The 12339-nt window shown below is 54.7% G+C and overlaps 1 protein-coding gene, 1 long non-coding RNA gene and 1 other non-coding gene across 3 annotated transcripts; all 3 read left to right on the top strand.

Annotated features, from left to right (window-relative positions):
* The first annotated feature begins 74 nt into the window (after positions 1 to 74).
* On the top strand, positions 75 to 1593 carry LOC141734305 (uncharacterized). Its single transcript, XR_012584492.1, has 2 exons — positions 75 to 501; positions 950 to 1593. It is a non-coding gene; the product is annotated as an uncharacterized LOC141734305 (long non-coding RNA).
* A 232-nt stretch (positions 1594 to 1825) lies between these two features.
* Positions 1826 to 12302, top strand: EEF2 (eukaryotic translation elongation factor 2). The gene is made up of 15 exons (XM_074565894.1): positions 1826 to 2509; positions 3276 to 3490; positions 4215 to 4396; positions 4483 to 4694; positions 5489 to 5667; positions 6043 to 6148; positions 6456 to 6569; positions 6755 to 6893; positions 7334 to 7529; positions 7717 to 7975; positions 8284 to 8391; positions 8499 to 8852; positions 9496 to 9678; positions 9757 to 9889; positions 11635 to 12302. Exons 1-15 carry the CDS (start codon positions 2507 to 2509, stop codon positions 11826 to 11828), a joined length of 2577 nt encoding a protein of 858 aa, XP_074421995.1. The 5' UTR covers positions 1826 to 2506; the 3' UTR covers positions 11829 to 12302.
* LOC141734418 (small nucleolar RNA SNORD37) lies at positions 6207 to 6275 on the top strand. The gene has a single exon (XR_012584523.1). It is a non-coding gene; the product is annotated as a small nucleolar RNA SNORD37 (small nucleolar RNA).
* Positions 12303 to 12339: the final 37 nt, after the last annotated feature.

The following is a 12339-nucleotide window of genomic DNA, read 5'->3' as shown; positions in this document are numbered from 1 at the left end:
GGCCGCGCAGGCGCAGTGGCCCCGCCCCGCCTTGCCTTCCCGGGCGTCTTAAAGGGACAGCGGCCCTCAAAACCGGGGTCGGGGTGAGGGGCAGCCTTAGGGCTGTACCCCGCCGGAGCGGGGCCGGAGGCGACCCCCCCGCAACGAACAAGAGGTTGAGGGCGAGCGGGCGGCCAGCCGGCAATGTCCCCTATTCCCCCCACACCGGGAGTGATGTGTGGTTGTTGTGGTTTGGGCCCCCAAAATGGCGGCAGGTGGGTGCCTCAGGCCAGGCCCCGCCGCCGCCGGTCCTGAGGAGTTTTGTCCTGAAAATGGGGGATGAAGCGGATCCGATCGCTTGTGGTTTCACCGGGAGATGACTTTGAAGAGCAGGTGGGAAGGGATCGTCCCCCTGTTCTCCGCACTGGTGAGGCCCCACCTGGAAATGTCCGGTTTTGGGCCCCTCACCACAGGAGAGACCTTGAGGTGCTGGAGCGAGTCCAGAGACGGGCAACGGAGCTGGTGAGGGGTCTGGAGCACAAGGAGAAGGGTCTGGAGAACTTGTGAGGAGCGGCTGAGGGAGCTGGGGGTGTTCAGCCTGGAGAAGAGGAGGCTGAGGGGAGACCTTCTCGCTCTCTGCAACTCCCCGAAAGGAGGGGGCAGCCAGGGGGGGTCGGGCTCTTCTCCCAAGGAACAGGCGATGGGACAAGAGGAAACGGCCTCAAGTTGGACCAGGGGAGGTTTAGGATGGATATTAGGATAAATTTTTACACTGAAAGGGTTATCAAGCATTGGGACAGGCTGCCCAGGACAGTGGTGGAGTCGCCATCCCTGGAGGTATTGAAAAGGCGGGTAAATGTGGTGCTGAGGGACGTGGGGTAGTGGTGGGTTTGTCAATCTTGGGTTAACAGTTGGACTCCGTGATCTTGAAGGTCCCTTCCAACCAAAATGATTCTATGATTCTACGTAGGCTTTTCTGAAGAGAAAACACTCTGCAGAGAACCCCCAAACCCAGCATTTTTGGGTCTGTGCCTTCATCAGAGACAGTGAAAGGACATCGGCCCAACCATCCTCCTCCTCCTCAGCCTCAGCTTGAACTTGAACTTGGAAATCGCAAATTTTCCTGTTGGATCTCGGGGCTGCCAAACCCTCCAATGTCTTCCGCTACCGAGGGATGCTGCTCAACCCTGCACCTTGATGGCCTCTGCCATGCCGTGCCCTCGGACACGCTCCGGTCCTGCTGTTCCCTCAGACACGCTCCCACCATGGCACCTCCTGGCCAAAGCCAACCTGCCCGGTGGCCATAGCATCCCTGAGATCCCGCAGCCCTCCTGCACGGCTCAGACGTTGTGCCCCCCATGGGCACTTGGGGAGGACACAATCTCTCCAAGCATTTTTTAATTTGCTCCCTGTGTGGGTACACATTCCCTGCCCCCACCCGGTGCCGTTCCCCCCGGGGTCTGGGTGCTCCAGAAGAGCACCGGGGGGTCCTCCCCAGCTGGGATCCCCGGGGGAAAGCCAGCAGTCGGGATGCAGTGCTGCACCGGGAGAGGGTTTTCCAGCTTTTTCCCCTCCTTGGCAACAACCCTCTGAGCTAATTAAACAAAAAGGCAATTAGCTAGCTTCCTAGGCAGGCCAATATGTTAATCAGGTTCCCTTCCAGCCTAGCAAAAGTCATTATTGGCGCTACTAATTCAACCGGTGGCAGCGGAAACCCCGCCTGCCGGTAACTCATTCCGGGGGCCAAACCCGTCCCGGTTGTGGGAGCGGCGCCGCGCTCCTCCCCACCGGCAGGGGGCGCTGCAGCACCCCACCAGCTTTCCTGCCCGGCGCATGCGCAGCGCGGGGACCCTGCGGGGCCGGGCACCACCGGCGGCGGCTATGGGGAGGGACCGGGCGGCCGGGCGGACAGGGCAGGGCCCGGCCCAGTGGTGCCCGGGCTGACACCGGGCTCTGCCCTACCGCCTCCCCACCCTGGGAGCTGAAACCCCGGCCTCGCCTGCCGCTCTGGTGCGACCGGCGGCCCTTACTGCTCTGACCCCGGCGGCGCCGCCGCCTGCACCGGCACCGCCCCGCGGTGGCCGTACCGCCTCCGCTGCCCCATGTCGGTTCCCACCCGAGTTACCGGCAGCGGGCGGGGAGGACTTTTCCCCTCTCCCCCGCTCCCTCCCCGCTGGGGCTGGTGGGTGCTGCCGGTCCCGCCGGGCAGAGCCGTGGTGGGGCGGGCGCTGCCGGTCCCCGCTCCCCGTAGGCCTCGGTGCGCGGCCACGTGGTCCCGCCCCGGCGGAACAGTCCTCCCAACCATAGAGCCTACCGGCCGCTGCGGGCCAGAGAGGGGCGGCTGCGCATGCGCCTTGCGCGCCGGCTGCGCAGGTTCCGCCCCCCGGCCGGCGCCGTCGTATAAGAAGGGGGCGGTTGACGTCAGCGTCCTCTTCCGCCCGCTCTGCGCTCGCCAGCGAGACAGGGCTGTCGCCGCCGCCATTGCTGGAACCCCCCCGCCCCGGAGAATCCACCGCCATCCGCCACCATGGTGAGTCCCTGTGGGCCGCCGCCGCCCCGGGGGGGCCGAGCGGGCACCGCGCTTGGTGATCGGTGGGGATGGCCGCCCTGGGAAGGCCCGCGGGCTGCCGGCGACGGCAGCGGCCTGTTCGCAGCGGGCTGGGCCGCTGCTGAGGGGAGAGGGGTGGGGCTGGCGAGCCGGGAGGGAGGGGACTGTCCCCGGGGAGAGTCGGGGCCGTTGCTCGGCGGGTGGGGCGCGGCGGCCCCCGGGGGTCCGTGTCAACCCGTGTACGGCGCTCCTCTGCTGGTGCCGGGCTGCGGTAGGGCCCGGGCTGCCCCGCGGGGAGGGGGAGCGGCGGTGATGTGGCGCCGGGGCGGCGTTGACGCCTTTGCGGTGCCTTATGTAACGCTGCGGCCCGGCTCGGGGGCAAACCGAGCGGCGCACCGGCCTGTCACCCGCCTGCCGCGGAGCAGCGACCTATCGAGGGGCCGGTTTTAGTCGGGGTTTGCCTCAAGGAGCAGTTGATGCTGCGGCAATTTGAGGGACGCAGAGCCGGAGGGGGCTGGGTGCTGGTACTGCAGGCCCAGGGCCCTGCAACGCTGCTGTCTGCTGTGCCCTTGCTGCGGGTTGGCTTGTCACGCAGGCTGCACGGGCAGGATGCGTGGCAGTGTGACAATGGCAGGTATTTTGGGTGCCCTCAAACCAGCACAGTTGAGTTTCCTAGAACTGCTAAAGCCGTTTCTACGGCTTTAATACCCTATGTTTTTCTCCCCCCTCCCTCCTTTCATTCTTCAAGGTGAACTTCACAGTAGACCAGATACGGGCCATCATGGACAAAAAGGCCAACATCAGAAACATGTCTGTGATTGCCCATGTTGATCATGGCAAATCAACCTTGACTGATTCTCTGGTATGCAAAGCTGGTATCATCGCCTCTGCCCGCGCGGGGGAGACCCGTTTCACTGACACAAGGAAGGATGAGCAGGAACGGTGCATCACCATCAAATCAACGTGAGTTCCCTCCCATCAGGCACCTCACCGCTCCCGCTGCAGGGTCTGAGCTCAGGGGGACTTTGAGTCTTCTGCTGGTTTGATTGTGAGATGAAAGAAGATGGCATCAAGACTTTCTGTAGTCTAGTTCAGAAGGCTGTCTCTTGCTCGTGAGGATTGCGTAAATGAAAGAGCGAGTATTGATGGGCTTGTGGTGAATCAGAGAGAGCTGGCTTCGTGACCGCTGGGAAATAGGTGCAGTGGGAGCTTCAGCCTTCCATTTTAGCACTGGTGCTGTTGGATGTGGCTGATGTCTGCTGGAGTCCCATGGATGCGGTGTGGAGACTCTCTTGGGAGCATCTCTGGCGATGTACTTGGCAAGCTGTGTCACCATGGGCTGTTTGAGGATCCTGAGGAGCGTGAAAAAGGATCAAAAGGGCAGTTAGGCCTGGTAGAAAAAGCATAAATCCTTGACTGAAAGAAATGGAACCCTTTCTGGGCATTTTAAATGGCATGGAGTCAGAAGCGATTATGGTTTCAGAAGAGGTTATGCTTTGGGAAAAGCATAGGAAAGGCAGATTTTAGTCCGCACTCCTTGTTATCTCCCACACTGGCCCCCCAGGAATATGCTTTAGGAAATCTTTAAGCCAGGCGCAGCTGCCTGTGCAGGATAAAAGGCTGTTTCTAAGCATTGGGGAGGAGTAATGTGTAGATAATAATTCTAATAGCTTTTCTTTTATTTCAGAGCTATTTCCCTGTTTTACGAGCTCTCTGAAAATGATTTGGCCTTCATCAAGCAGAGCAAGGATGGTTCTGGTTTCTTGATCAACCTGATTGACTCTCCTGGGCACGTGGATTTCTCTTCGGAGGTCACTGCTGCTCTTCGTGTCACTGATGGTGCTCTGGTTGTTGTAGACTGTGTCTCTGGTAAGGTTTTCTGCAGCCACGTGCAATTGGAGCGTATGTTGGGCGAGTTTGAAGATGAGGATAACTAATTCCCCTGTGTTTGGCAGGCGTGTGCGTGCAGACAGAGACTGTGCTGCGTCAGGCCATTGCCGAGAGGATCAAGCCTGTCCTGATGATGAACAAGATGGACCGAGCGCTGCTGGAGCTGCAGCTGGAGCCAGAAGAGCTGTACCAGACCTTCCAGCGCATTGTGGAAAACGTGAACGTCATTATCTCCACGTATGGAGAAGGAGAAAGTGGACCCATGGGAAATATCATGGTAAGCGGAAGGCTGTGTTCGAAGTCAGTGAGAGGGAACAGTTGTGGCTCTATCTCAAATGAAGAAGTGAGAGTAAAATAATGAGGATGGCCATATTACCCAGGCTCGTGCTGGTTTGGAGCTTTCACCAGCTTTCTTTCCAAACCTTCTGTTAGTTCAAGGCTTGAGCAAATAAAGACTATAAATACAAGAAAGTATTTTCTCTCTTTACCAAGGGTGCCCTTGTTTTGTAGGACACCTTCTTGCCCACGTCACATCTGTGATGTTGGGTGACGTGAGATCCTAGGCTCCTCGGCAGCATCCCTCCCCTGGCTGTCTTCTGAAATGGAAGGCCAGTAGGTGTTTGCCAGTCCCTGCGCTCTGAGCACCGCTCCCCGCTGGGTTCCCGGGTAGTGAGCAGGGCTGTCGGTTCTGAGGATAAGCTTGCGCTTTGTTCCCATTGAGCACTCTCCTGCATGCTGCAGGTTTTCATGCGTTGCTGAGTCTCCCTGTGAGGGACAGGAATCTTACCTGCACGCAAATCTAGGCTGGGCTGTCTGAGCTGGTCAAAGTGATGAAAACCCAATCTAATTCTGTGGTACAAAGCTAAAATGGCCAGGCTGTCGCTGGACCTTGGAGGTGGCCACTGTCTCAGAGCTGTTTGAGCATCCCATAGATCTGAAGCTCCAGCTTCAGATTCTTTGTGGAGCCGTACTGAGTGTTGTTTGAGATGGAGTAGCTGCCTGCTGTCATGCCCTGTGGCTGTAACACCCTGTGCTGTTCCTCTGTAACCCAGCTCTCCTGTTCCCTTTCAGATTGACCCAGTGCTCGGTACCGTCGGCTTTGGTTCTGGCCTGCACGGCTGGGCTTTCACTCTGAAACAGTTTGCTGAAATGTATGTTGCAAAGTTCGCTGCCAAGGGTGATGCCCAGCTGAGTCCATCTGAGCGTGCCAAGAAAGTAGAAGACATGATGAAGAAGTTGTGGGGAGACAGGTGAGGAATTGCGGCTGTTGCTTTTAATTCCGGATCAGCTCTGTGTGGCTGCACCTTGATGCTGTAGAAGATGGGTAAGAGGAGAGGATGTGGTCGTGCACGTCTCAGTGACTTGGTCTGTGTGCTAGCAAAAGAACTGTTTCCCGTGAAATCTTTGCAGAATAGGAAACGCACAGATAAATGGTGAGGGGATGGTGAAATGGCAACATGAGTTAAATGCATTTTGGCGAGTTTTGAAAGCCTGAGAATGGTGAGGGAAAGTATGAAGACGGCTCTTACTCAGCAGCTCTTTCCTCATGCCTGAGCAAGCAGAACAAGCCACGCTTCCGCAGCTGAACTGAGCATTGATACTTGTCTGATTTATTCTTTCTCCAGATACTTTGATCCTGCTACTGGCAAGTTCAGCAAATCCGCTACCAGCCCTGATGGAAAGAAACTGCCCAGGACCTTCTGCCAGCTCATCCTTGACCCCATCTTCAAGGTGAGTTCCTCAGTGTTCAGCCCTTGCTGGTGCCTTCTGCTCTTTGGTTCAGTTACGGTGCATGATGATGGAAAATTTCTTCACTTTGACCTGACTTGTTTGATTGAAGAAATTTAAATATCTGACACATCTCGTTACTCTATGGGAGCAGAGAAGCTGGTAGTAGACATTGTGCAGGCAAGTGTCTGAGCCTCCGGATGGATTCATGTGGGTGATGAGCAAGAACAGAGATTCTCTTTAGAGACGTTTGTGCTGCTGCTTCAAACTGGGTCACCGGCGACATTCATGGCTGCTGCTGTTGTTCTAGGTTTTTGATGCAATCATGAACTTCAAGAAAGAAGAGGCGGCTAAACTGATTGAGAAACTGGACATCAAGCTTGACAGTGAAGATAAGGACAAGGAGGGCAAACCCCTGCTGAAGGTGAGACGGGTCTGAAGTGTCCATGGGAAGGAGATGAGTAGTTGTGCTGCTCCAACTGTCTTAACTTAGGAAGCAGCTACAAACCCTCCTTGGGTGGGAAGGAGCTGTTGGCAGCTTGGCGGTCGGGGAAGCAAGGGAAGGTTGTGAACAACAGGCTGGGTCTTACTCCTCTGATCTCTGCTCAGGCTGTGATGAGGCGGTGGCTGCCTGCTGGAGATGCCCTGCTGCAGATGATCACCATTCACCTGCCTTCTCCTGTCACAGCCCAGAAGTACCGCTGTGAGCTGCTCTACGAGGGACCCCCCGATGATGAGGCTGCCATAGGTACGATGAGCCGCTGCTTTGCTGCTAGGCCTCTCTTCACTTAAGTGCTCAGTGCTCTGGAATAATTGTAGCCATCTTGTTTTCCAAGGTCACAGCTTGGTAGCTCCTGTAATTCTTGAGTCTGTAGACTGTTGAGTCTGGGCGACAAAATTTTCTAATATGGATGACACAAGCTTACTAGCTTTACTCTGGAGGAGTGAGCTAGCTAAGTGACTGGAGAGTAGTCAGGGTGTATGCCAAAGGCTCAGGCTGAGCCTGTGTTCATTTAAAAGATTTTTTGGCGATGTGATCTCGGGCTTGCCAGCTGTCCAGACAGAAGTCAACAGGCTGGGACAATACTGGGTACAGGTCTTGTGCTGGGGTTTGGTGGTGGGTGGGGGAACAGGACGCGCATACCAAATGCAAGAGACGGTACTGAACGAAGTTGATCTGTCTCACAGGTATTAAGAACTGTGACCCCAAAGGCCCCCTGATGATGTACATCTCTAAAATGGTGCCAACCTCTGACAAGGGACGTTTCTACGCTTTTGGACGTGTCTTCTCTGGTCTCGTCTCAACTGGCTTGAAAGTCAGAATCATGGGACCAAACTACACACCTGGCAAGAAGGAGGATCTGTACCTGAAGCCAATTCAGAGGTCAGTCCTGGCTGCGGTGTGCTCTGTGGTCCAGATTCGTGATTCTAGCACTGTCTTGGGTCTCCTCATCTCTGAGGCCAGGCAAGGCGCTTGGCTGCGGACTTCAGGTCTGCTGCTGAGCTCCAGGAGACTGCCTGGTTGCACCTCCTCTTTCAGACTTCATTAAAACAACTTTCTCTTTTGCCAGGACCATTCTCATGATGGGCCGCTACGTTGAACCCATCGAGGACGTGCCTTGTGGAAACATTGTTGGTCTGGTTGGTGTCGACCAGTTCCTTGTGAAGACTGGAACCATCACCACCTTTGAGCATGCTCACAACATGAGAGTCATGAAGTTCAGTGTCAGCCCCGTCGTGCGTGTGGCTGTGGAAGCCAAGAACCCAGCGGACCTGCCCAAGCTGGTGGAGGGTCTGAAGCGTCTTGCCAAGTCTGACCCTATGGTGCAGGTGATTGTCCAAAGCCCTTTTGGGGACAGGAGAAATCCTGGTCCTGCTGGTGCAGGAGGCTTCTGGTTATGGTTGTACTAGGTGTGCTGGTAGAAAAGGCTTGAATATTGGTATTCCCTACTGGAGTGGGAAGGAATGCTGCATTTCACCTTGGGCTTGGTGCTGAGTCATCCCCAGATCAGTGGAAAAAGCATCTAAAAGTAGCTTTATGAGTCAAAAATCAGAGACAGTCACTAGTATTTCATGTGTGAGAGTTTCCGTTGCATTGCAGTCGAAAGCCTCACCTGCTGTATGAATGGTATTTTCAGTGCATCATTGAGGAGTCTGGAGAGCACATCATCGCTGGGGCAGGGGAGCTGCACTTGGAGATCTGCCTGAAGGATCTGGAGGAGGACCATGCCTGCATTCCCATCAAGGTAGAGGGGCTACAGTGGCAGAGCTGTTGCTGAGCTCTGGGTGGGTATCTGGTGAACTGTGGTTTGGTTGGTGGCTCACTGCTCTTCTCTGCTCTTTGTCACTGCAGAAATCGGATCCTGTTGTGTCCTACCGTGAGACAGTCAGCGAGGAATCCAATGTGATGTGCCTTTCCAAGTCCCCCAACAAACACAACAGGCTGTACATGAAGGCCCGGCCCTTCCCAGATGGCTTGGCTGAGGACATCGACAAGGGCGAGGTCTCTGCTCGTCAGGAGCTGAAGCAGCGAGCTCGTTACCTGGCTGAGAAGTACGAGTGGGATGTCACCGAAGCCAGGAAAATCTGGTGCTTTGGTCCTGATGGCACCGGTCCCAACATCTTGACCGACATCACCAAGGGAGTGCAGTACCTGAATGAGATCAAGGACAGCGTGGTGGCCGGCTTCCAGTGGGCGACAAAAGAGGTAGGTAGGGGCAGTGCCTGGATCGGGTTGCTCCAGGGCAGGCAGCATCATAAACTGCTACTGCACATCTTTTCAAAGAAATTTTGGGAAAACTGCCGCATATAGTGCAGCAGATTTATGATTCGGAAGTATCTTTTAGGATAGATGAAACTTGATGTCAACTGGAGTGAAGGTGTCATATCAGTTTAGACACACACAAAACACAAGCTCAAGACAAAAAGCTTTCTCCCACGGCTGCAGAGAAGTTCATCATGGCAACGCGTACTTAACGTTCTAAAAAGCTTTTTCAGAGAGCAAAATGCAAGAGCAGCGTCAGAAACTATTAAGATGAATGGCACAACTGGCATCAAAAGAAAATGCAAGGTGCCCTGAGAGCCTCAGCAAAGACCTGGCCTTGTTGACCAATTATTTTTTCAGGACTAGACAGGAGATGACTCAAAAATAACAAATTGATGGGTAGACTGGGGACAACAACAGGAGAGGGGTTTTTCCTGCTTATTTTTTAAAGTTAGTCTCAGTCAGAAAACCAAAATACCATGCCAATGACTTTGTCCCAGTAACGTGGAAAGATGGCTTTTCTTGGCCAAATACTTGGGTAGCAGCATCCTGTGGTGTTGGTTGACCCCCTGCTCTGCTTTTCCAGGGGGTCCTGTGCGAGGAGAACATGCGCGCTGTGCGTTTTGATGTGCATGATGTCACCCTGCACGCTGACGCCATCCACCGCGGAGGTGGGCAGATCATTCCCACTGCCAGGAGATGCCTGTATGCCTGCGTGCTCACCGCCCAGCCCAGGCTCATGGAGCCCATCTACCTTGTGGAAATCCAGGTGAGGAACCTTTGCTCAGCCCATAAGATCCTGGGCCAAGAAGAGGTGAGTGGGTCCTGACACCTCTTTCTCTTTCAGTGCCCGGAGCAGGTGGTGGGTGGCATCTACGGTGTGCTGAACAGGAAGCGTGGCCACGTCTTTGAGGAGACCCAGGTGGCCGGCACCCCCATGTTTGTGGTCAAGGCCTACCTGCCTGTCAACGAGTCCTTTGGTGAGTGTGCTGGTCCTGGATGTGAAGGAGATCCTTTGCATCCAGCTGGTTGATCATGGAATTGTAGAATTGTTTAGGTTGGAAAAGGACCCTTAATTAAGATCCTTAAGAATCCAGCCATCAACCCAGCACTGCCAAGTCCACCACTAACCCATATCCTTCAGTACCACCTCTACGCATCTTTTAAATCCAGCCAGGGGTGGTGACTCCATCACTTCCCTAGACAGCTTGTTCCAATGCTTGATAACCCTTTCAGTGAAGAATTTTTCCTAATACCCAATCTAAACGTCCCCTGGTGTAATTTAAGGCCATTTCCTCAAGTCCTATTGCTTGTTACTTGGGAGAAGACCAAGCCACAGGATGGTTTGGGTTGAAATAGATCTTTAAAGGTCATCTAGTCTAACCCCCTGCAATGAGCAGGGACATCTCCAACACAGTCAGGTTGCTCAGAGCGCTGTCCAACCTGGCCTTGGACACCTTCAGGGATGGGGCAGCCACAGCTTCTCTGGGCAACCTGGGCCAGGGGCTCACCACCCTCACAGTGAAGAATTTCTTCCTAATATCTAATCTCTCTCTCTCCCCTCTTTTCATTAAGAACCATTACCCCTTGTCCTATCACGATAGGTTTTGCTAAAGTCTGTCCACATCTGTCTTAGAGGATCTCTTAAGGTATTAAGATGTCACCATGAGGCCCTCCTGGAGCCTTGTCCAACCCCAATTCCCAGCCCTTCCTCATGGCGGAGGTGCCCTGTGGTTGGCATCTCTGTAGGCTCTGGGTTCCTTTCTCCTGGGTGGTGAACTGGAGTTTTTGTACAATCACAGACTGGTTTGGGTGGGTAGGGACCTTAAAGATCACCCAGTGCCACCCCCTGCCCTGGGCAGGGACACCTCCCACCAGCCCAGGTTGCTCCAAGCCCCGTCCAACCTGGCCTTGAACCCCTCCAGGGATGGGGCAGCCACAGCTTCTCTGGGCAACCTGGGCCAGGGGCTCACCCCCCTCACAACAAACAATTTCTTCCTCAGACCTCATCTCACTCCCCCCTCTTCCAGTCTAAAGCCATTACCCCTCGTCGTAACATAGAACCTTACAATTACGTAGGTTGGAAGGGACCTTTCAGATCATCGAGTCCCACCATCAACCAAACTCTGACAAAAACCGCCGCTAAACCATATCTCTAAGCACTGTCTACCTGTCTTTGCAATACCCCCGGGGATGGCGACTCCACCCCTGCCCTGGGCAGCCTGTCCCAATGCTTGACAACCCTTTCAGGGAAGAAATTTGTCCTAATATCCATCCTAGACCTCTCCTGGGGCAACTTGAGGCCGTTTCCTCTTGTCCTGTCGCCTGTTCCTTGGGAGAAGAGACCAACCCCCCCCGGCTGCCCCCTCCTTTCGGGGAGTTGCAGAGAGCGAGAAGGTCTCCCCTCAGCCCCCTTTTCTCCAGGCTGAGCCCCCCAGCTCCCTCGGCTGCTCCTCACAGGATTTGTGCTCCAGACCCCTCACCATCTCCGTTGCCCTTTCCTGCACCCTGCTAAAGGCAGTCCCCATCTTTCTTTTGAGGGACCTCCAGGGCTTCCTGGAGCCTTCTCCACCCCAGTCCCAGCTTTTCCTCATGGCAGAGGTTCCCTGTGTTTGGCATCTCGGTAGGCTTTGGGTTCATTTCCCCTGGGTGGTGACCTGGAGTGTTGGTGACGCCCAACTCCTGTTGAAGGAGAACCTCACCTCCTCCTCTTCTTCCTCCCTAGGTTTCACAGCGGATTTGAGGTCCAACACTGGTGGCCAGGCTTTCCCCCAGTGCGTTTTCGACCACTGGCAGATCCTGCCCGGGGACCCCTTCGACAATGCCAGCCGGCCCAGCCAGGTGGTGGCCGAGACCCGCAAACGCAAGGGGCTGAAGGAAGGCATCCCCGCCCTCGACAACTTCCTCGATAAACTCTAATTAAACTCTCCGTTTGGACTCTGGGGGAGGGGAAATTTAATTAATTAGCTTGGGGGGAGGGGGGTATAGATGCCCGTCAACCACCATCTTGTTAATTAATCAGTTTCATAGCGATTTGAGACTTGAAATGAGGAAGAAAAACAAAAAAAAAGGCAAGAAAAAAAAAAAAGCCTTATAGGTTTCTGTGTTGCACATGACTCATCTTTGCCATTGTAACTAAAACATTTCCACGCCATTTGCCCGATTCTCTATTTATTTGACTCAAAAAAGGGTGGGGGAGGGGGAGATGAGCTCCTTCCCCCCCTGCCCCTACCATCCACAAAAAAAGAAAGGGGTAAATCCATGCAAAAATGAGAAAGGGGGGGGGTTTAAAAAAAAAAACAAACAACCAACCAACCTGCAGTGTGACTGTCCGTCGTGACCATCGCCGCCTGTATTAGTGCCACTGGAATTAATAAAATTGGATAATGGTGATTGGATGTGGAATGTGGGGTTTTTTGGCGGGGGGCGG

The sequence above is a fragment of the Larus michahellis genome, chromosome 23 (assembly GCF_964199755.1).
Source record: "Larus michahellis chromosome 23, bLarMic1.1, whole genome shotgun sequence".
Taxonomy (NCBI): domain Eukaryota; kingdom Metazoa; phylum Chordata; class Aves; order Charadriiformes; family Laridae; genus Larus; species Larus michahellis.
Note: the sequence above shows the minus strand (reverse complement) of the source record. Positions and strands in the feature narration are given on the sequence as shown.

Bases quoted from the DNA above. Each gene is read 5' to 3' on its own strand.
- EEF2 (XM_074565894.1), top strand. The intron at 5,668-6,042 runs GTGAGGAATTGC...TTCTTTCTCCAG, and splicing joins AAGAAGTTGTGGGGAGACAG to ATACTTTGATCCTGCTACTG. The intron at 8,392-8,498 runs GTAGAGGGGCTA...TTGTCACTGCAG, and splicing joins ATGCCTGCATTCCCATCAAG to AAATCGGATCCTGTTGTGTC.